Source organism: Arthroderma uncinatum (genome assembly GCF_011692745.1).
Source record: "Arthroderma uncinatum strain CBS 119779 chromosome Unknown scaffold1, whole genome shotgun sequence".
Taxonomy (NCBI): domain Eukaryota; kingdom Fungi; phylum Ascomycota; class Eurotiomycetes; order Onygenales; family Arthrodermataceae; genus Arthroderma; species Arthroderma uncinatum.
In genome coordinates, this window is record NW_022983863.1 from 4,944,623 (window position 1) to 4,967,185 (window position 22,563).

The 22,563-nt window shown below is 48.6% G+C and overlaps 5 protein-coding genes across 5 annotated transcripts; 2 read left to right on the forward strand and 3 right to left on the reverse strand.

Annotated features, from left to right (window-relative positions):
• Positions 1-3,134: 3,134 nt before the first annotated feature.
• On the reverse strand, positions 3,135-4,061 carry GIQ15_01494 (uncharacterized protein; the record flags this gene model as incomplete). Its single annotated transcript, XM_033548911.1, has 1 exon — positions 3,135-4,061. The coding sequence occupies one exon, from the start codon at positions 4,059-4,061 to the stop codon at positions 3,135-3,137; it is 927 nt and encodes a 308-aa protein (XP_033409862.1).
• Positions 4,062-5,309: 1,248 nt separating this feature from the next.
• Positions 5,310-6,648, reverse strand: GIQ15_01495 (uncharacterized protein; the record flags this gene model as incomplete). The annotated part of the gene is made up of 2 exons (XM_033548912.1): positions 5,310-6,553; positions 6,624-6,648. 2 exons carry the CDS (start codon positions 6,646-6,648, stop codon positions 5,310-5,312), a joined length of 1,269 nt encoding a protein of 422 aa, XP_033409863.1.
• An 881-nt stretch (positions 6,649-7,529) lies between these two features.
• On the forward strand, positions 7,530-10,597 carry GIQ15_01496 (DNA mismatch repair protein; the record flags this gene model as incomplete). The annotated part of the gene is made up of 2 exons (XM_033548913.1): positions 7,530-7,776; positions 7,833-10,597. 2 exons carry the CDS (start codon positions 7,530-7,532, stop codon positions 10,595-10,597), a joined length of 3,012 nt encoding a protein of 1,003 aa, XP_033409864.1.
• A 1,632-nt stretch (positions 10,598-12,229) lies between these two features.
• On the reverse strand, positions 12,230-15,829 carry GIQ15_01497 (cell division control protein 25; the record flags this gene model as incomplete). Its single annotated transcript, XM_033548914.1, has 2 exons — positions 12,230-15,244; positions 15,311-15,829. 2 exons carry the CDS (start codon positions 15,827-15,829, stop codon positions 12,230-12,232), a joined length of 3,534 nt encoding a protein of 1,177 aa, XP_033409865.1.
• A 5,297-nt stretch (positions 15,830-21,126) lies between these two features.
• GIQ15_01498 (homoserine kinase) lies at positions 21,127-22,456 on the forward strand (the record flags this gene model as incomplete). The annotated part of the gene is made up of 3 exons (XM_033548915.1): positions 21,127-21,193; positions 21,749-22,047; positions 22,109-22,456. The coding sequence occupies 3 exons, from the start codon at positions 21,127-21,129 to the stop codon at positions 22,454-22,456; spliced, it is 714 nt and encodes a 237-aa protein (XP_033409866.1).
• Positions 22,457-22,563: the final 107 nt, after the last annotated feature.

Here is a 22,563-nt window from a genome sequence, read left to right on the forward strand (position 1 = left end):
CAACAACAATAATATCCGTGCCACTAATTCCTGGATCTTCTCATCGCCACCCGTATCATCAAGATCTCCGTCTCCCGTCTAGCGTGCTCTATGCACACTTCCTCCCAAAGCGATGCCTTTCATTGGATTGCCACCGCCGCCGCCACCTGGAGAGAATAGGATAGCTCCATCTGCTACTTATTTTTATTCCCACAGTGGCTGCAGCACCGCGATTCAGATCGCCCTCTCCCTGCGCGGCGATTCCGACCACTTCCATCCTAGCCTAGAACCGGGACCGTACTTCGGTACTAGCATGCAATCGAACGGTATTTGGACCGGAAGGGAGGCTTCTGCAGTTTGCTGGAACGGCGTGCTCCGCGGCAGGCGAGAGGCGCCAGAGCTGTCTCAGACACAGAAGCACAGTATACCAAGGGGGGATTCATGAAACGAGCTATTGCCGCTATGTGTAGTCCGTATGTTCTCTACCAAGGATGCGAAAGTGACGTGCTCTGTACGGAGTGCATCTGAAGCTTCGTTCATCACCAGTGATCCGACATGATAACATGGCCGTTATCATCCTACCTCTCGCACAGAAAACCCTATTCCGTCCCGTGGTCCTGATTCATATCACCCTCCTCCTTTATGACGACGCTCAGAGTCAACTTTAGCTCTACAAAGCTACACGTCACCATTCAAATAACCTGAAACGAATGGGCCAGCGCTTGACGGATCTCGACCGCCTTCGCAGAGTCGGCCGGGAGCTGTTTCAGCACCTCCGAAAGTGCAATCGGGCTCATCCGTCCGTGCTGTGATGAATACAGGTGTTTCTGCAGTTGATTGTCAGCCACCGCATACTCATCACAAAAGGACAAAAATGTTGCAGCATTTGAGAATAACGCCCCGAAAATATGGATATGATCAGGATCAGTACACTTTTCCACATCTGACGAGTTATAACAAACATTCTGGGTACACAACTTGCAGTAAAAGGTAAGAATACGAGCAAGGTTTTGTTGCAAAGTAGCTCCGCCTGCTACCCACGCCGCCGCTCTCATGATAGCTAGGCTTCCTGCACTTCTAACACAGTAAAGGAGCATACGGTCAACATGGGACGGTAAGCCAAGGTTGCGGCTTCCTAGAACATCATAGCCTGGGTTACCTTCTGGCACATTAGGGGTAAATTCCGGTCGAAATTTGCATCCCCTTTCATGTATCTGAAGGTGAAAGGCTAACAGCGCTCATGGGCCATGATACGGCATACCTCCAGTTCTGAGGCAAACCCTGAAAGATAGCTTGGATGACCTGGGTACTCCAACCATCTGCCCACCATCGTATGGGAGCTCTGTGTAGTAGTACGGAGTAATGAGCAAGAATAACCATTGCCAATGGTTCCCGGGCCTTGAAACACGGGAAGAGAGTGTCAGGAAATATCATGGGAAATCGGAGTGCCATACCCCAATCCTTTCGTTTTGTTTCCATCATAACAAAAGAGTCCCATAGCTGGCTTATTGCAAGACGATACGTGCCTTTGAGGTCATAACCCTCACCGTTACCTTGAATCTGCCGTGGGGGTACCCACTCATTGCATAGTTCGTCTACCAATTCAAGTGCAGTGACTGTATCTGTTGATAGATATTGCCTATCGGTAATCTGTGGGCCTCGCTGGAGAAGTATCCCCATGTTCCCTCTTTGGAGCGAATCCCATTTCACTTTCAACAACGTCATGCCTTTCCTGGTTAAGGCGAATAAGTCAAGCAAGTCCCCTATGGGGTCTGGCATTGCACTCTCATTTCCAGACAACTGAGACGAACCAAATGCAAAGAAAACCGTTAAGTGTGAGAAGGCAAAGATTGCGCTAGAATTCGACATAATCTCTTCAGGAGGAAGGGACGCGAATTCCATAATAGCTGCTTGATAATGTTTCTGAGCTAGCTCCTTGTGAGAGAGTTCCTGGGGGGCGATACCCAAGTGCTTTGTTGCTTTGAAGCGAAGATGGTGAATATGCAGGGCTGATATTGCTAGGATCCCATGTTTTAAGAAATTAACGGATTGCATTTCTCGCGGCACAGTTACTTGCCATATTGGCCTATACGCTTCATAATCCGCTAATGATGCAAATGCGGTCGTTGCATAGTGATGCATAAGCTCATGCTCTCCGGGAGCCACGTTTGGCGTACTGTTCAACGGCCCGGGCACGGTGGTGAAGGAAGATGCGGCTTCAATTGCTGGAAATAAGAAGCAACTGCCAGAGGGAATAGAAGACGTTGAGTATTCTTGCTGATAACCCTCAGCCAGAGGTTCGTTGGTGGCAGGGTTGTTGGACCGGTGAATTGGAAATGGCTTTGTAGCAGGAAGTGGTTTCAAAGGCCTTTCTCCAGATTTCTGAACCTCCGACCTTGCGGGATCAGAGGAGCTAACAGCATACGTTCTAAAACTGCAAGCTGTTTGCCTGTACCTGCAGTTATTGCAGCATGGAGCTTGTTCGTCGCACTATTCAAGATAAGGTTGAGCAGATGTGCCAGCCAGTCTGAAAATATATGTATAGGGCCCTACCTTCACCTTTCTTTTCTTACACTGCAAGCAAGCATTGCGAGATCTCCGGCGTTGGCCTGGTGCTGAGTTGTGGCTGTTAACTGCTTTCCCTGTCATGGGGGTATCGGATGCGCGACAAGTCCCAAACGAGATGTGTATTAAAAGCCAGGTACGTAGTTATTAGACCTCGAGTCAATGTAGCCGATAAATGTTTTGAGGAGCTATAATAAATTCCTTGCTGCCGTTCTTGAATCAAATGCACTCCCTTGACGTTGCTTTATCATCTGCGAAGAACTTAGGCTGCCACATAAAATCGAAATATAAAGATTTAAATACGAACCTATTACGAAGCTTCTTTAACCACTTATTTTGGGGGCTTGGGGGCTTACATAGTCTGTTAACGAAGAACACCATACGAGCACAGTAATATCCTCCTCTAGTGTTAAGGGATATGTAGGAAATAATCTATGGGTAGAGTACATAATTTATATTATAGAAAGTATTGCATCTTTGACTCTATCGTGATCATTATTAACATCCATCATATAGCTACATACGCTCAAATCAAACATCAGCATAAAATATGTTCAAAATAAAAACAGATACAGGGCAGAGAAAGCGCACTAGATAGCGATTCTTGCTGCTGGCGGGGGTATAGGGGCGGTAACTCCATTTTCCATCTTATCTTTTATAATCTTTCCATCCTTCCCATCTTGGCCCAAAGGAAGCAGTGTAGTCGTTACATTGCCTTGAGTCTTTTTCACACTGGCGAAATTTTCGGGAGTGTTTGCCTCGACGTCCTCCTGCACTTCTTCGTACATTAGTTGAATCGTCCGAATTTCTTGAAGCACATCCAGTTCGCAGTCTTCCATGCAGAAATCACGTTCCCGCTGTTCGATCTGTTGCCTAATTTTACCATACTGGGACTGGTGGTAGCGCTTTCGGTTTGGTAAACCAGATCCTTTCAGATAAGTTAGGTATCCGGCGATGGCAGTGTTAACCGCCCCAAAAATTGTAATCAGGACTCGGGGTCCGTTTCCAGCCCCAAGGGCTGTAAGTGCCGCTGCCACGATAATCTGTACTCCCAAACAGCAGCTTATTAGGAGCGTAAAAAAGCGGTATTCTCTTTTGTAGCGAGCCTCAGCATTGACGACGCGGGTATATATCCCAACATTAGAAGCTGGACGGCGGAATAGACTGGCTGTTGCGAGTCCGGCAGGTGTGTCGATACCCGTGAGGACTCTAAATGTCCTGAGTTTGGAATGTGCTGATAGAAGATGTGGCTGGCTTAATGAAGTCTCGGTTCTCCGTGTCCCGTTGGTTTGACCATTAGTTTGGGTATTGGCCAGTCCATTAGGCAGCCCGTCCCCATTAACCGGCACATCAGCAAGTCCATTGGCGAGTCCAATAGCAAGTCCATTCGCAAGGCCATTAGCCCGCGGCATCGTCTCTGACTCTATGGCGTAGCCTTTCTCCTCTCTATCGAATGCATCGATGATACGTCTTACCGTACCACGGTTTTCTCCGTTTGTCGTGTTTGTAGCTGCCATGGGGCGCTGGAAAATAAGAAGAACAAGTACTCCGTAACAGCGGTCCACCAGCTCAGGAGAAGGCAAGGCTGGGAATGTTTTGGAAATTAATTGGACAATAAGAGAGGATGGATGAGAGTTAGCCTGCGTCCCCAAGTCTTATTTAAGGGGAGAATGGAGATAGTAACACATCAACGAGGCACAGCCGACTTGACTTATGCAAAAGTCATCGATGATGCGCCCATTCTCGTCCATTCATAACAGAAGGATGGGCGGATAGGTCCAATCCAACCACTGGGGGCGGTGACTTCTGCAATGTCCAATAATCGCCCTTGTCTATAGAGCCTCCCGTGTATTCTGTCCGTTGGCTAGCCTTATTCAAACTAGAGCATGGGTTTGGTCTCAGCTCAGAAAAGTTCCTTTGTCGATCGTCAAGGGCGTCTATGGCTTGGATTGGACAATAGGATGCGGCTATTCAGCTTATGCTCCATAAATATGCATGCATACGAATGGAATTAAAGGATCATCCTGTACTCCGTATTTCAGATGTAAGATGTTCACATCAGCGACAACACTGAATGAGGCAATCGAGATAGATAGGCTGTTATCTTAGCCAGTTCATGTCGCAACACAGGCAGTGGCTGGTGTGCTGAGGGCGAAGAAGGTGAGAGTGTTAGAACAGTTATATTCGACCAACATGTTAGTGTCAACACGTCCGCCCCCTCACGTGTTTTTTGATCCCTGTTTCCAAGTTGGAACAAGGATGAACAGGGCGATGAACTGAGGAATGGACTGCATTTGCGTTAGGCGTTGCCAGGCTGAGCGGCAGCTATTTCTGGCTGTCGTTGGACGCGGTTCGGACACTCTAGGAAGAGATTATGAGTGGAGCAAATAAGATATCGAAAATATGTACTATTATCAAGACCGAACTGGATGTGGAAAAGACCAGAGAGATGTCTAACTAAATACAGCAAAATAGATAACCTCCAGCCCAACAAGGGATACATGCGCGTATAAACATAGATATTGCGTTTAAGAAAGGGATTAGGTCAGCAGGGACGTTGATCGTAAATCAAAATAGTAGACAGACGGGGGATGAGGCTCCAGATGAGAAGAGGGTAAGGAGATAACGGAACTCGTGGGGTATACATGCAACAGTGGATAAAAATGAGATGGAAAAGTGGAATGCAAGGAATACAAAAATATATATGAAAACCTGAGGGGAAGGGAGAAAAAGAAAAATCAATCGTGGAGGTCGGTCTAGCGTCGCTAATGTTCTTTCTTGTCTTTTTCCGCTGGTTTATCGCTTATCTTTTCTTTGCTGTCGGTGATGTCACCGCTTGTATCTGACCCTTCGCGTTGGGTTTCATCTCCGGTGTCTTCAGAGTCGACGATTTCACCCCAGCCGGACCCACGGCGGCTAACTCGTCCAGTCGCGCCAGGGATGATCCCACCTACCTGCATCCCAATGCTCCCAGTAACGCTGTCGTTCCGTCCGTGATGTGAGTGCATGCCACTTCTCACGCTTCCCCGGTCGGGGGCAATTATACCTGACATAGAATGAACACTGGCCCGCTCATTGTTGGAGGCTCCGCCGCGACCTATGGCGCCTACCACATTATGTGCAGAGGAGCTACTTTGGTCTGCTCCAGCTCCGCCACCCATATGTCCACTCAAGACGCTGAGTGGTAGACTCTCACGACTGCCGCTGAACAGAGACGAGGGGGCAAGGGCAAGCACTGATGCATTCGTATCAAGCGAATTACGCCGCCGACGTTTGGATGACGAGGCCAGTGTGAGCACGGATGCATTGTCGGTCAATAAGTTGTTTGCGGTGGCAGTCGAATAAGTGGTAGGATTTAGGTTGGCGTTAAGGTGTGGTGGAACCGCCGTGATTGGCGATGTAGGAAATTGGTGCGTAAACTGGACACCAGGCTGTTGGCTGGTGGCATTGTGAGATCCTGTGCTATTTTCGCCACCTATCCCAGCCGAGTAGTGGTTCGCATTTTGTGCAGCATTGAGCTGGGTTGACGGAGCAGCGGATTGAATGGTCGTGAGAGTCGTCGTCAGAGAGCGAACTGAAGGCGCCGGTGATGAGAAGGTGCTGCCCTCTCCGCCGCCAGTGGAATTGAATCCGTTACCCCCAGTAGCACACGTACCGGCTTTAGAGTAGCCCGTATCCGAGATCGTGGTGTCGCCGGTCGTGGAGAGTGTAGGTGCAGCGGATATGTCCCCAGTTGCGGGAGCTTGGTGGTCATCGTAGTGAGACAACTGACTGGGCCGTATACTATTCGCGGGTTCAGAGAAGGAGAGATGGCCATTCGTATGTTCCTCAGATCGTCTATCGGCAACGCCCGAGAGATAAGGGTTGTTATTCTTCTTGTTCTTGGTAAGAGTGCTTGAGCCGTTTCGCTTGCCAGACGCATTATTCGGATTGCTGTCAGATGAGGAGCTCTTCAGGTTTGTGAGGCGCTTCATCCAGTGGGAAAACGGTCGTCGTCTCGCATGGCGATCTGTGGCTGCCTGTTAGCCTTCCCGAAAATGAGAATCTCTGGTTTCGGTTTCAATTCCAGGAAGACCTACCAGCTGGTGCTTCTGCAGCTGCCATACTTGAGAATCTGTCAGTAGCAGCCGGCTTTGATAGCAGGATCTTAAAGACGAAATGGTGTCGATTCGAGCGTTGCCTTCGAGATAAGACCAGCTATCGAATTGCGACTCCGCGGGCCGCTGTGCCACCTCCAAGGCTGCTTTCTTGCTTGCCCAAGGGTTCAGCTTCAGGTACTCCAGGCGGGCCAGATCTTCCTATACGATGCCAGGTCCGGAGCGTCCTCGTTTCTTCGTCTGCTCTCTCGAAAATGGTTGTCAAGGGCCAAACTGCTATCGTTGACGTCGAGCTGCGCCTGCCGATAAGCTTTGGGGGCGTCCTGGTCGTCCTTAATAAGCACTCACGTGATATGACGCTTCTGTCAAAAAAAAAAAAAAGGGTGACAGAACAACCACAACTGAAGTCCTGGCGCTTTCACGAACGGACCAGAGGCTTTATAGGAGTGCTCTGGGGGCCCGGTATGCATGGAAGCAACATGATACACCTATGAATCGTCTATCCCCCATACACTTGGCGGTTTCATTGTCCAACTGGTTACACTTTTCGCCGCTTGTCTCGAACCTAGATTATTAATATGCGAGAGAGAGAGAGCTCTTTATATGGCCTGTCTAGGATAGAAGAGAAGAAGAGGCATCTATAAAGAGATCCGTTCGAGTCTCCTCTCTTTGGGGGAGAGAGAATACTCACATTTGTATTTCCGTTATCACACCAGAGCGTACTTTCCTATAGACCACCAAGGCGAGAACTACCCAGCCATTATTGATACCCGAGACTTTTGTTTGCCGTCTCCCAAAAAGCGGCTGACCATGGACAGTTTTGGTATTCTTTTGGATCAAAATATATCTCGTGGGTTCCAGCTGAATCTACGCCCCTGAGCTATCATCATGGACGCGGGCGTTCCTGTCATTCGTGTATTGCCCCCGGAGGTTGCGGGGCAGATCAGATCTTCCTCTGTTGTGACAAATTTGAACGGAGTGATCCTTGAACTCCTTAAGAACTCCCTTGATGCCAATGCATTCACAGTGACAATAAACGTCGATTTTCAAAAGGGAACCTGCTCAGTGGAAGATGACGGACAAGGGATACCACCAACTGAGTTCAGTGAAAATGGTGGTCTCGGGAAGTTGCACTGTATGTACAAAAGACAAAGCATTTCTCCGGGAGCCTACTGACGTTTCCTCTATTAGACACGTCAAAGTTCTACGTTCCAAACGAAGTCTATGGCCGCAAAGGCATATTTCTTTCGTCTTTGATATCCATGGCCTTGGTGACTATTACTTCCCGTAATGGATCATTCCAGTCGACAAATTCTATCATATTCCGCCATTCAAAACCTATCTCAAGGCTTTGCCCAGCGCCAATTTACCATGGGCTCTTGCATCCTCAGCATGGCACGAGAGTTACAGTTAATGATCTTTTCAGTAATCTCCCGGTCCGGGCCAAGCGCCGGGCACAGGAGCTTCGAAGAAATGAAGACGTCGACCGAGAGTGGAATGACTTGAAAAGGGCGTTGACTGGTCTTTTGCTTGCATTCCAAACTCCGGTTAAGCTATCCGTAGTCGATGCGTCTAAATCCCGAAAGCTCGTTTTTCGGGGCCAGCCTCAGGCCCCTCTCAGCCGCCAACAGATACTAAAGGACGAAGGCCAGCGGTTATTTGACCTGGAGCGTGTTCGATCAATCCTTGGGCAGGCGGGATATATCGCTCCATGCGACTTCCCGTTATGGGTTGCTACATCAGCTAGAAGTTCTGATATCCTAGTAGAAGCAGCTATATCTCTACAACCAAGCCCGACAAAGCAAGTGCAATTTATCTCATCAGGAATCAACCCTGTCTACTCACGTGGGGACGCCAATCTTTTATTTAGTGAAATAAACCAGCTATTCGCCTTATCCAACTTTGGGGTTGAAGATTCTTTCAAAGGAGTTAGCGGTGACATCGAAGGGAAACCCATAGGGGACATGAAAGCTTCATCTGATTCTCCGGACAGAAAGCCCAGGCCCAGATCCAAGGGTGTTAATAAATGGCCCATGTTCTATCTACGAATTACAACAGATCGGGCAAACCCGGCCTACAATCTAGACTCTGAATTCTCCAACCCTAGAGTATCCATCCAGAAGGTTCTCAGAGTTATCAGTGCAATGATTCGCCAGTTCTTAGATCAATACCATTTCTCCCCTCGACGAACGCAACGCCCTAAAAGGAATAGACAAGAATCTTCGCTTACGTCTGAAAATGAGCAACAGGAACGATGTCAGACTAAACGCTTACATCAGGAGGACCGTTGCGTCAGAACAGGCACTTCTAGCCCACCGATAATATCAAAGAGCGCAGCTGCCACGATCAGCCCACTGGTTTCAAAGACACTACCATTTAGAAATTTCGGTGTTTGGTCAAGGGTGAAGAGCGGAAGTGGTAGAGCCTATCATGATATCTGTGCAGGTTTACCAAGAGGGAAATCTCAACCCACCTGTCAGACAGATAGCATGTTAGGTGGTGCGCAGCCTTCACGGCCCTCATCCGCTGCCGCCAACCCAATGAATATAGGGCCGGGTGGTTTCCAAACCCCATTCGATATCCCAAATACGCCTAAGGTGATAGGAGTTAACTCTGGGCATGAACACGATATATTCGACGAAACACAAGATCCGACAGATGAAATAGTGCCTTGGACCGACCCTCTCACAAAAAGGGTTATATATATAAACAAACGCACTGGTCAAACTGTCACGGCGAAGAACTCGAAGTACATCAAACGGATTTCTCGTTCCGCCTCAACGCCTCAAACCATTAAAGATATCCAGTCGTTAAACTGCGAAGGCAAAGGTCAAATACAAACGGAAAATTCTGAGTGGCTTGACTCGTTCCTCGAAACATGGAAGAATCCTACCTTCCCTTCGCCCGAACTTCCCATTCCATCCACAGTATCTAGGGCAGGTAGTGCGGAAACATGGCGTGCCGGTGCTATTGTTGATACGCATTGTCTCAGTTGCGAGGGCCTCCAAAATGGCGCTTTAACCGGGTTGATAGGCGGATTCGACGGCAGGCTTAGCAAAGATGCCCTCTCAAAAGCGAAGGTTATTGCCCAAGTCGATAATAAGTTCATACTACTCAGTACGTTTCTTAAGCGCGACGAGCAACAGGACGAGGAGGTATTGGTGCTGGTAGACCAGCATGCTGCAGATGAGAGATGCCGTGTCGAGGAATTATTTGCCGGATTATGCGGCTTATCGGCCTCACATGTTGTCGATACTACCACGTTTGCAAAGCCCATGACCTTCAGACTCTCGACGCAGGAGGCAAAACTATTCGAGACTCGTTCGGGTTATTTTGCGTCTTGGGGATGCCGCTATGAAGTCCTGAGGGAGGCAGAGGGGCGTTACCACCTTGTGATAAATAGCCTGCCAACTCTTATCGCAGAGCGATGCAGGATGGAGCCTAAACTTGCCATTGATATGCTGCGCTCAGAAATCTGGGAACAAACAGACATAGCAAAAGGTCCAGCGAAACTAGTCTTGGATGATACAAAAGATACGGACCAGAGGCCTTCTGAAAAGGGGTCTTCTGCAAAGGCCTGGGGGGAGGCAAAGTCCCGTCACTATTGGTTGGAGCGTGTCGGGAGCTGCCCGAGGAAGATGGCCGACCTTATAGTCTCACGCTCATGTAGGTCAGCGATCATGTTCAATGACACGCTGTCTATCATGGAGTGTGAAAGCTTAGTCGCTAAGCTTGCAAATTGTGCATTCCCATTTCAGTGTGCCCATGGGAGGCCGTCGATGATACCAATCATAAATTTAGGAACCAGGATTTCATTTGACTCGACATGCAATCCTTCTCAATTGAGCTCATCTTTTGATGATGCGCGCGGAACAAACCCGCCTGATGGCCGGCAAGCAGAGCCCTGCTCGGATTTTGTCACTGCCTTCAACAAGTGGCAGAATGGCCCTCCATAATTCAAGGCGGTTGGTATACGGAGTATATCTTTTTTGGTCAGAGAAATTGGGCCCAGTACGGAGTATACTCCGTACAAAGAACCCCTGGAATAAATTTTGTATAGATATGGTTTGGTAATATTGTATACTGCAGTCTGCTTTTGGGTTCTTGACCGGCATATTTTTGGTATTTTAGGCTGGGGAGCCGGAGGCTTATTATTTTTGGAGCAACAAGAGATCCCCTATCCCAAACTTGAGTCCTGCATGTTCGCCGACATTTGTTTAGCGGCTACTGGACAATGCACTGCATTGAGCCGCATTCGACTCCCGTCGTGTCCAACACGGCAGAGGTTCGGGGACGGCAGATTTTCACAGAAAAATGAGCCAACCGGGGAGCTATTAATACGGTAGAAGAAAAAGCAACCACGGGGATATAAGGCGATTGCTGCACACATCCCTGGGTCATCACAAATCGCTTCACACCCTTACCGCCTGAATGCAAACGGATGACAGCTGCATCAATGATTGGTCATGTGACGACCCGCGTATTCCGCTGAAAGCGCGACAGGGTCAAGGGGCGGCCATGCAATGCAGAGTGGCCTGGTCGTACATGTCGACAGGGGCGTCGCTTGCCCTGCGTCTTGCAGCAGTGGCAGCTGCAGCCGGCGGGATTAGCGCGACTTGACCGACTGGAATGACGACACAGCATTATCCCTAAAGCCCTAATCGTCGTGTTTCTATATGCCGCATGCATGCCGGAAAGAGCCCTACAAAGCAGCTGTATCCTTACTCCGTAGACCAGTGACAATTATTTGCAAACGCTTGAGCTAATTAATTACGTACGACTATGGAGTATCTCTTTGAAAATACTTTTTTTCAAGTTCTCTGAATTAAGCAGCTCTATTCATATATACACTCTCGGCTATGGCGATAAGCAAGCAAAAGGAACGAGAAACTGATATCCGTACAATGAATGTAACAGGGCGGACGAGAGAATATTAAAGAAAACTGGTCGGATGCACATGAAAAATTAACTCATAATTACTTTCGCCTTTGCCTAATATTTTCCAGCTCCACCCTGACCACAAAGAAGTAGGAAAAAAAGGTATACATGATCTCGTCCCGTCCACCCTGCCATTTTGAAACCGCACTCGCGTGCTTCCACATGTAGATAGACGCGCCATGATGTTTCCTTTTAAATAAGAAGATTATCAAGGCATAAACAAACGTGTAGTAAAAAAAAACAAGCAATAAAACAAGTTCCCCACCCAATGAGGTATACCCACCACCCTCAGATCTAACATATGTAACAGTCGAGTCAAGTAAATTGTTTTAATAGACAATTGAATCTGCAAAGAAAACATAAACGTATTGACAAACAGGTTGGTATTGGATATCTGATAAAAAAAAAGGAAAACCTCCAGCAAGTGAAAGAGTATATGTCCGTAAGAGGGGGAATAAGTTCGTTTGTACGGTGGAATAGAAAGAATACAGACAGCGGGAAAAAGTAGAGCGAAAGGAGGATAGGTCTGGCCGTAAAAGTCGTAAAATCGTTATGCATTAGTTTTTAGCTTCGATGCTAAAGAGAGTTGTAGAGGGTTGTTATGTGTTGTAGGATGATGGGTATGTGCTGGTGATACTGAATAAGGGATATCACGCAGCAGGAGCTTTGAGTTTGGAACTGTGAGTCCATGCTAAAAAGTCGAACTTGTCCTTAGTATTCTCTTTGGCGAATACTGAAGGGCTGGGTTCCGTTGGAGATCCACGAGGGGTAGTTGCGCGCTCGCGAGGTTCCAGAACAAGAGATCGTCGATAGTACTTTTGGAAGCTCTTATCACCAGCAGATCGGACACGAACAAGCTGGTCTTGTATCCAAGTCTGGAGCTCTGGAACTTCACTGAGTCGATAAGGAATTTGGAAGCGTTGGAGTTCGCTGATGATTTTGGCGGTCTTCATGTGCTTGTCAAAGTTAATGACCTCGATGGAGTTTCCATCAGCCGCGAGAGTGCGGGTGTTTTGGTTGCCGTGGTCGACGAAAGTGAGATCAGTTAGGTAGGTTCCGACAAAGGGTAAGCATGGAGGCACATGATTTTGTAGTCGTTGTCTAAGGACAGCGTAGTTGCGGGATACATCGACGATTTCTCGGAGGCTCTCTAGTGAGTTCTTGGTTTTAATGGGGACCAATTCCCATGTGCGCTTTAGGCGAGAGATGGTGGATGAGTTGAGTGAACAGATGATAGCCATGAGGGTATCGTAGTTGTTTAGTTCAAGGCATTTCGTGGCTATCTTGACCCATCGCTTGACGACCACGGCACGCTTCTTCGGCTCCTCCAACTGCAAGATAGAGTCAGCAACAAGGTTGGCAATGTCCGTTGATAGAGTGGACATTGCGCGAACGTTGACGGCCAAAGAGCCAGTTTTCTTCATCCATTCTGTCGACAGAAGTTCTTCGGGGAGAATCGAGCAGAAAATCTGGGATTCCTTAATCGTAATTTGGCGAGCAAGCTCAAGGGGGTCGAAGTCGAGGATACTGATACTTGCGCCACCGCTCTTCCACTGCTTCAAAAGATTTAGTTGACTCTTGGTCATGTTTGAGGGTGGTAGCGGCTGGTCGGGGCTGATGTATTGGGCGATCGATGTATTCGTCTTTCCAACCGAAGATATCAATCGTGGAACAACTGGTCCATGGAGGGATGATACTTTTTCGACTAAGTCGACAAGTCGCTTGCCAGCAGTGGGTAGTGTGATCAAAAGTTTAGTCCTGGCAAATTTGAGGATCGATGGTAGTGCGCAGTCATCAACGTCGTGTCTCCAATGGGCCTCGAGCCAACCCTTAAACACATTGTACACGCGTAAACGTACAGGTCCACCGGCTTTGGGGGTCTCGCCAATATAATCATAACGGTCGATCAAAGTCTCAGCAAATTCGACTGGAGAGGTGAAATGTCGGAATGTAAGGTAGAAAGTTGAAACAAATAGTGCGTCAGGTGTTGATGCGTGGCAAGTTAACTTCTCAATCAAGGCGCGGAGGCTTCCACCGGTCACTTGGCCATCTTTGAACATAAGCTCGTGTGCGTAGGTTTTTTCTAATAGGGTATCCTCCTGTTCATCGCCATCTGATGTGGTTGATCCCTCATCGGCTTGCGAACCGTCTTTTGAAGGGGATTGGGGAGTAGTACTTTCAGGCGAGGTAGGACGCGTAGGTGTTTCGATAAATTGTGTTCCTTCAGTTTCAGTTGGTTCAATTGAGAGATCCATGTCGCTATCTGGAGGAAGGGGAATGTAGATAGCTGCGTCCTGTTGCCAAGGCGCATCCCCAGTGGTTTTAGTTGGCGAGTATGCGTTGAATGGCTTGGTGAGATCGTGGTCGGAGTTTGCGGCGAAGGGGTCGGTGAGGTCGGTGAATGAGGAAAATGTGGAGGTAAAAGATTCACAGAATGGCGAGGTAGGAGTACGGAGGGTTGAAGCGTCGGTGAATGAGGACGGAGTCAAGGATATTGTTGACATGGATCCATCAGGGATCTGAAGGGGTAGTGGCCGCATTGGCATTTCATCAGACTTCGTTGCTGGCGTTGGCGAGTCGATCTTGTCTGATAGTGGCTCTTCGCGATGGGTTGGTGTAGCGATGTCCTCAGCACCAGGGACTGAAATACCCAGTCCGACGTTCTCCAGTTCGAAATCCCCAATCTGCTCCAAGACTGTCCTGGCCCTAGAAACACAGTCCCCAGCACCGCGTACACAGTCAGTAGCAGCATCGACTAGCCGTTTGCCATCACCCGGAACGAAAATCGTTTCATCGTCAGGGTTGTTAGGCGCACGAAATGCGTCGCGGGCGGCGTGGACAAGTTCGGTGATCCGCTCGTACATGGCATCCTTTGACCGTTCCAGCAAGTAAGACCGATGTAGGTCGCGTTCCCATACTTCCTCAACGACAGATAATAGCGTCTTGCATGACTGAACAGCTTCCTGAGTCGTAATTATCAGTTCAGTAGATGATGGTGATTGTAAATGTAGACCGATGAAGGATCCAAGGACTCCTAGAAAACCGTCGTGAGCAGCAGTTAATCGCCCAGATGCAAGGTTGGGGTTTTTGGTAGCAACGGATGAGTGACCGTTGTAAGATATTCTGTGTGATAATGAGGCCCGTTTGACCTGTACTGATGCAGGGCGCTGTGGTGTTTCGCGGCCAGATCTCTGACTGATTGTGGTTGAGTTAAGCAAGCTGCGGCCGCTGGCTCCCTCTCCAAAGCTCCCCCTCCAGCTACTCGAAGAGTTTGGAGTACCGATGGAGCTCGTCGTGAATTGTGAGGCGAAATTGAACGAACTCTCAACAGGTGGAGTGAGAGGTCCCTTGAACATTCCATCCAAGGCATGTGGTGAGTTTAGGTTGCTATCCAAGTGATCCAACGCCCTAACCAGCCCGACTTCTTCGCTCCAGACGTCTAAAAATCGAACTCCTCGCGTGACGATGCGGAAGGCCTTGAGCAGCATCAGGTCGAATATGTTATCCAGACAAGTTTCGAATTGTCGCCCATTTGCAATGTCCTGCAATTGCTTCGCCAGCTTCACGAGTGATGATAGATCGGAGAGGAGAGCTTTCCTGTTTCGTCGTAATCCGTCGACCCTTTTAACCAGCCTGCAGTCTCTCGTCAAGCACTCGGATTTTTCCTGCCAACCAGTAAGTAAATGGATGCCAGCCTAGACGTAACAAAAGAAAACAGTTATACCACCTACCAGTAGGAATCGTACTCCAGCAATCATTCCCCTCATGTAATCCTGGTTCGTGAATTGATGGAGCGTAGACCCGTTGCCTCCCCTGATGACATCCCAGAAGTCCATCAGAGCCTTTAGCAGCGGGTGCATTTGTTGGGGGTCATATGCCTCGCAGTAGTTGGTAGGCAGCCAGCCCCTGGCTCCGGTCTCGAGGAGAGTACCATCAGCCCAGCCGTTGGTATGTACAGAGTGGACGAGGATAACATCTCCCTGGTCCAAAGGCAAAGTGACGGTAGAAGACGAGATCGGTCCATCCGGGTGAAATGGGTAGAATGCCCTGAGATAGTTATGGAACAAGGACCGTTCCTGGTCGCTTCGATCGACCATTTCTTCGCGCGAGCTATGCGGTGTCAACGGCGGTGTCATTCGCAGCTGGGCTTTCAAAGCCGTTATCAGTCGATGGTTCGTGGCCACGGCCTGTGATCCAGCATCGTCCTGAGGGATGTTTAGGGGCGCAACATATTGGGCGTTAGACTCCATGATCCACAGAGAGTCGAGTTGCAACTGAGGTTCGGATCCCAATAGCGTGGTCGAGGCAGCTCCTCCTAGTTGCGATCAACGGCTCCCTCTTGCTTGGTAGTCTGCCGCCCTCAACATAGATCCTTCTCTTCTCCTTGGTATGATCTTTTGTGTATTCTCTAGGCGGAGGCAACAAAAATATGAGCGTCAACAAAAACTTGTTCAACAAGTGGCGAACATTGGAAGGTTGACATGTGACCTCACAAACTGCCAAAAGGGGGAGTATGTATACTACTCACCAACAAGACGACACCTGAAGACTCGACCACAACGGCTCTCGAATATGATGCCACAGTCACTGTTGCGAACTGTTACTGATGGTCTAGGTTAATGGTTCCTGAGCGGCTGAGATGTTCCTGCAGGGCAAAGTGGTTCTCCAGGAGAAGCCCGGGCAAGATCAGAAACACACGTGTGGAAACGGCCAGTTCGTCCAGGAATCCAGCAAGGCAGCGATTGAATTGTCCTCGGGGGTCGTCCCAGATCTGGTTAACAGCAGCCAGAGAGGACGCGTTGATCTTAAGAAAAACAGGGACGAGAATATCGTCACGCTCTCTCCACCGGCCCAGAACTGCGGGAGGCAGATATGGAGATGTCTCAGGAAAGCGTGAGAGAGATCAAAGAGGGTCTTCCAAGCACGGAGGGGGGGAAGTATCAGCAAAAGCTTCAGTTGAACTTAGGGAATGTTGAGGATGATATCAATCATAGCCGGAGGTGAAGAGAGACGGAGTGTTCTAAGGGGAAGGAGGGAGAGAGAGAAAACTTCCAAAATCCCAGAACACTGGATGCATATGGAGACGCACACCTTCGCGGTCTTACTCCAGAGTCAGGTCCTACAAGCTGCCTGTCTCTGCAATTTTGCCCTCCATCCATGCACGCCGATGGAAGCTCGATGGGGCCCGCTAATTAGCTGTGAGCAACGGGGGGCCCGGGACGTCTTACTCCACTAGGTTAGTATAGACAGCCCGCCCTGGACCTTGTGCGGATTGCTGTAATTTGAAGTTCATAGTAATTAATACGAGAAATATTATATGTGCTAATGCTAAGGGTGACAAAAAAACAAAAACGCAAAAAACGAGAAAACAACAACAATCGTCGAATCTTTTTTAGCTTCGAGTGGAGGGCGCTAAAAGCAAAAGGAAAAAAGGGTTCTAACGTTTGTGATGGCCGGCACTTTTGACAGCTCTCGAACATCCTCTAGGAAAGCAGCCTACACATCCCGGTGGATATCGTGGCCATCATCGTCCAATCCTTTTCGCCACATTCTACGCACAACCATGTCTCCCAGCACCGGGCGGATCAAATCGCTGCCTTGGCTGCCTTTCCCTCCTCCCAGACGCTGACCGTTCTTCCTGTCCGTTCCTTTTATACGGCGTAAACAAACCGCGTCTTCCATGTTTTTGCAAGCATTGTGTGGGCACGCGCCCTTTAGCGCACTGAGAGAGAAACAGCTGCTGCTAACATATCCACCTCGCGGCACCCCGGAGTCCTTTCTCTGCACGTGCGGCAGCGCCCGAAAGGAGAAGTCGGGAAACACGGTAAACGTCGACCTTGGTGCCCAGCCGACTTTCAAATTGCCGTGACTCTCTGGCAGTTGCCCACGAGACGGGGGGACTCCAGCAGGAAGGGTAGCATTATAAGGTGCTTCTTACTATCGCCATCTGCGGTCTAAGAAAAAAGGCTAGGCCACATGCAAATCTGACTATAAGCAAATGATGAACGACGGAAACCCTCACGGTCAACTAATGGGGAACGGCGGCATGGACTATATGTATACTTACGGCTGTGTGCTCCGTATGGGAATGTACGGCCAGCATAGTGTGTATGATAGGCGGTCGAGATGTCTCCAGAACGTATCATGTCTTCCCGGTGGCCCTGGCCAAGACGCCAACTGTAGAACTAAAACTAACGGCACACCGATTATAGTTGGCTCCTATTGGGGATGACCAGGGGATTGGGTTAGCCTCCCCTTGCCTCGTCCACCGGTTCTTGCCAGGGGGTTCCCTGTCAGCCTGTGTGGGTCGAGTCCACTTTCCGACTACCTTCCGGCTCAATCGCCTGAACAGGCTTATATGTCTCGGTAGGACGCAGACATCCAGTATATTACTTAATGGTATTCCGCTATATTCTGATCGCCTTCTTTGAACAGCAGTCTCCTTCTCGAAGAATGATACTCTGTATTTTGTTACGCAAAACCTACTTTTGTCTGCAGAAATGATAACATGGCTAATTAGTCAATTGCTAAGCGAAGAACCATGGAAATACTTTCCTACGTTCTGTCAAGATGGCTCTTGTGGACGGGGCGGGAAGCACTTGGCGTGAACTAGGTTCTGTGGTGGAGATCTCCATTGCATGATGAAATCACATTTCGGTTCAATTTTCCCAACTGTCGACAAAAAGGCATCCTTGTTCAAAGGAATGCTAACAGCTATCGTTGCTTCGACGTTCCTCTCTCCTCCATACAAGCTTTGACAACAACTTAGGAAACTGAGCATCTGTCTACCACCGTGCATACAAGCATGCACGATGTTTACTGATATAAATACGCCGACATGACGCCAAAAAAAAAAAACACACAGGGCCGCGTCTATTCCCCTCCATTGCATGGAAAATGAGGCGTTATGTAAAAAGACCCAATTGTTTGCAAATCCGTACACCATGATCATGCACTGTTGGTGATGGGGGGGACCATCACACGTTCTCTGGCGTCACCATCACTCGAGATCAAGCAAGGGGAGGATCATCATCGCGATAGTCGTTGTTCTCCTTTCCCCAACCTTAAAAAAAGCAACCATGAATAACCCTGAATTATGCAGCTTTATGGTTTATTCTTACCTAATCAATTCTTCACGCTGAAGAATTCACATGCCGTTGGCTTTGTTACTTTGAGGTTCCGTTACTACATACGCTTTCAGAGGAGTCAGATTTACCTTCGGTTCCCTTCCGCACGACCTGTCAACTTGACTTACTCGGAAAATAACATAACTGACTCCCGTCCTTTGATGGGTGAAGGGAACTGGGGAAATCAAAACAACATCTCGCAATGGCGAGGGATCCATCAGGGTTACCATAACTACGGTGCTTAGTTCTGAAAGGCATTTCAACATCATTCCTATTTTGATCGACAAGTGGCCAAGTTTAGCCTAACCGAATGATGAGTTAGAACGCTTACGCTCTCCTTGATTGGCGTTCAGAAGCCGCCTCCGTCGCCATTCGACACCACCCTTCGTAAGCTGGGTGGGTCGCTGTGAACGCCAGTTGTTGTTCACTACTAGATAGTTATACGCCCACCGATCCTGATGCAGATATATAGTCATGGTATGTCTGAGGCGCCATTCTATGTGAAGAAACGTGCACAACCACGATGCATATCCATGTACTACGTATGGGTCTTGACGATCACCCATCTTCTACTAGATTTACGGAGTCAGGTTGTGATCAAACGGTGGGCAATCGATAGAGAGCAGCCTTGCTCGTGCCAAACGCATAGCACAATATGCCTCAAAATACGGAGTACGCCTCGAAGGTGTTTTTCTTTTAGGGGACTTCTAATTTCGGAGCGATCCAGCCCCCGTGGTGGATTATGTACACTTTGATGTGCATCCTCAAGTACTCCATACAGAGCCACAGCGCCCCAGCTTACCCAAAGGCACGGATATGGGACTCAGAGTGCACCCACCCCTCAAATGATACTCAATCACGATATTCCGCCAGGCCCTGTGCGCTGGATGATGTCCCAGCTTGCATCTCTAGGTTTTGCATAGTGCATGTCTCTCCATTTTCCCGGTGACCCAACGGCCAAAGCACACCTGTACGGAGCACTCCGTCTGTGGTACTTGTGCCCTTCGTACGGAGTACACAACGAGCATGTGTTCACAAAAAACCTACGGCCCACCATGACTCTACTCGACTGATCATATCCCAGATAATATACCGCCAACTAACCCTCCAAATCGGCGATGACTTCATGAACCCCTCATCTCAAGCATACGTGCTTGAGTATATCCTTGGATGGTGAAACGTGGGCCAAACCCTCGGAGATTAAGAGTGCAGACGGCCTGTGGAATCAATCAATTCGACACCCCTTTCAGGCGTCTTTTTCTCGCCCCTGATCTCGCCTTCGATAGTGCCTTGGATACCACATCATTCTCTCTCCCGCTTGCATGGCCATGGTATATGCTCAGGCCCCTGGCTAGCCTTTTTCGCCTCCAAAAATGAACCATGTGGGGATATACTCTCTGCCGGTAACGATTTACCCCCAAGAGAAGCCTAAATCATATTCCGTACTCCGTACGATGTACGGCGTACTCTTGTCATAAACGCACTGCAGCAGGGGCAAGTGTTTGGGTCCATCTTGTAACCGGGCTTTGTGCTGGTAAATGAAGACAGCCTAACGCACACACCTATACTCCGTACGGAGTAGCCTCATTTATATGTTCATACTTGCATGCTCTTCTGCCGCGTTCTTGGCCGATCAGGCGACTGTTACCGCGTATAGGAGCAGGCTAAGCTGATCAGATTCCTGCTAAATTTAATACTCGGGGTTGGGGGCTTCGCGCACCTAACTACCACTTCCGGGGAGGTTGTTTACTCAAATGCTGCGCCTTGTCCTAAGCAAGAGCACCCCGGAGAAAACGAGCTATGCCGTATGCTATGAAGAGATCGCTTGCAAGGTGGTAAAAAGGGGGAAATGAGGCATGGTCAAGGACCTACCCTGTTGCCCAACTCGTACTGATGACCTTTAAGGGGCTGAGTAAGACAAGAAAGACCCGTTCTTACTATCCATCAGCCTTTAAGCTGCGGCCGTCTGCGGCCAGCAAATAGTCGACCCCCGGGTATGGATGGCAGCTCAAAGGCTCCCAACGAGATGGTATTCGAAATATCGCGAGATGGAGCAAAAGCATGCTCAGTTACTTAATGCGGACGCTTGAGTTACACTGCTCCTTCATATCTCTTGGTGACGGTTAACCTGGGGCCCCATATTCCCGCCATGTCAGCGCCACATTGAATCTATAGGACAAAGATGAATCCAAGAAAGGGGGCTCGAGGGCTGTCCGTAAACGGAAGTTTTAGGGCTTCCTGCGCGATAAGATAAGGTCACGTGATGTCTAAATTGCACCACCAAAGAACGAACCACCAAGAGTCATAGAAAGCAGATTCTTCGTCGACGCCGATATACCTGCAGCTAAGGGAGTGTATATCGATAGTGGCCCTGTGCATATTTCCGGCTCGTCCAGTTGCTGTCTGCTGAATTGGTCGAAATGGCGTCGTTCACAATCAGGGTCCCTTGTTCATCCGCCAACATCGGCCCAGGATTTGATGTCATTGGTACGTTAGATCGCTGCAATCGATAAACCCGATACCACCCCCTCCTTCCACGGAGCCTCAATGGAGACGGAAATAAGCATAGGAAGGTTAAGTTCAATAGATAAATCAAATGATATAGGCTAATGATATATATTTTATGTTAGGCTTGGCACTATCTATTTACCTCGAGCTTCATGTCACCCTTAAGCCAACCTCAACCTCGTCTTCCAATCTTCGATTAAATTGCGGTATAACATACGAAGGAGAGAATCCCGATGAAGTCAGTCTTGACCCCGAAGTAAATTTAATTACCAGAGTAGCACTATACGTGTTACGGTGCCACAATCACCATGCGTTCCCTGTCGAATGTCACGTACATATCAAAAATCCAATCCCATTGGGGCGTGGGTTAGGTTCAAGCGGTGCTGCTGTGACAGCAGGCGTGGTTTTGGGCAACGAGGTTGGTAAATTGGGGCTGGATAAGGCCAGAATGCTAGACTATTGTCTCATGATTGGTGAGGAGCCTCCTACGCTTTGCCTCCCTTTCATATGCCGATGCTGATCTATATTCTATAGAGCGTCACCCAGATAATGTTGCCGCTGCTCTATATGGTGGCTTCGTTGGTACATATCTCAACGAGTTAAAGCCAGAAGACCTAGCATGGAAAGAAATACCCCTGAGTGAAGTACTTCCGGCCCCGGCCGGTGGCATAGATACTGGCGTCAAACCACCAGAGCCGCCAGTTGGAATCGGTCATTACAAGAAGTTCCCATGGGCAAAGGAAATTAAAGCCATTGCTATTATTCCTGAGTTTGAGCTTCCCACGGCTAAAGCAAGAGAAGTTCTTCCTCAGACATACTCTAGAGCTGATGTTGTAAGTTAATCGACGCTTCTATCCCTAACATCTATGGAACCGATACTTATCCTTGAAATAGATCTATAACCTCCAACGAGCAACCTTGCTTCCTTCAGCATTGGGTCAATCTCCCCTTGATCCTGATATGATCTACCTCGCCATGCAGGATAAGGTGCACCAGCCATATCGCAAGCACCTGGTCCCTGGCCTTACTGAGATTCTCAATTCAATGAATCCGACCAGCCAGCCAGGCCTGTTAGGTATTTGCCTTTCTGGTGCGGGTCCGACGATATTGGCCCTTGCGACCGAAAATTTCACGGAAATTGCTCAAAGAATTATAGATAATTTCAAGGCTAATAACATTAATTGTGTTTGGAAAGTGCTGGAACCTGCGGAAGATGGAGCTACTGTAGTGTATAATAGTTGATATAACCATGAAAATATATTATACCGTTCAGTATCTTTTTTTTTTTTCTCGAAATAACTGGATCGTGGCATTGGATTTGATACCAGGGTCACAAACTAAATATATAT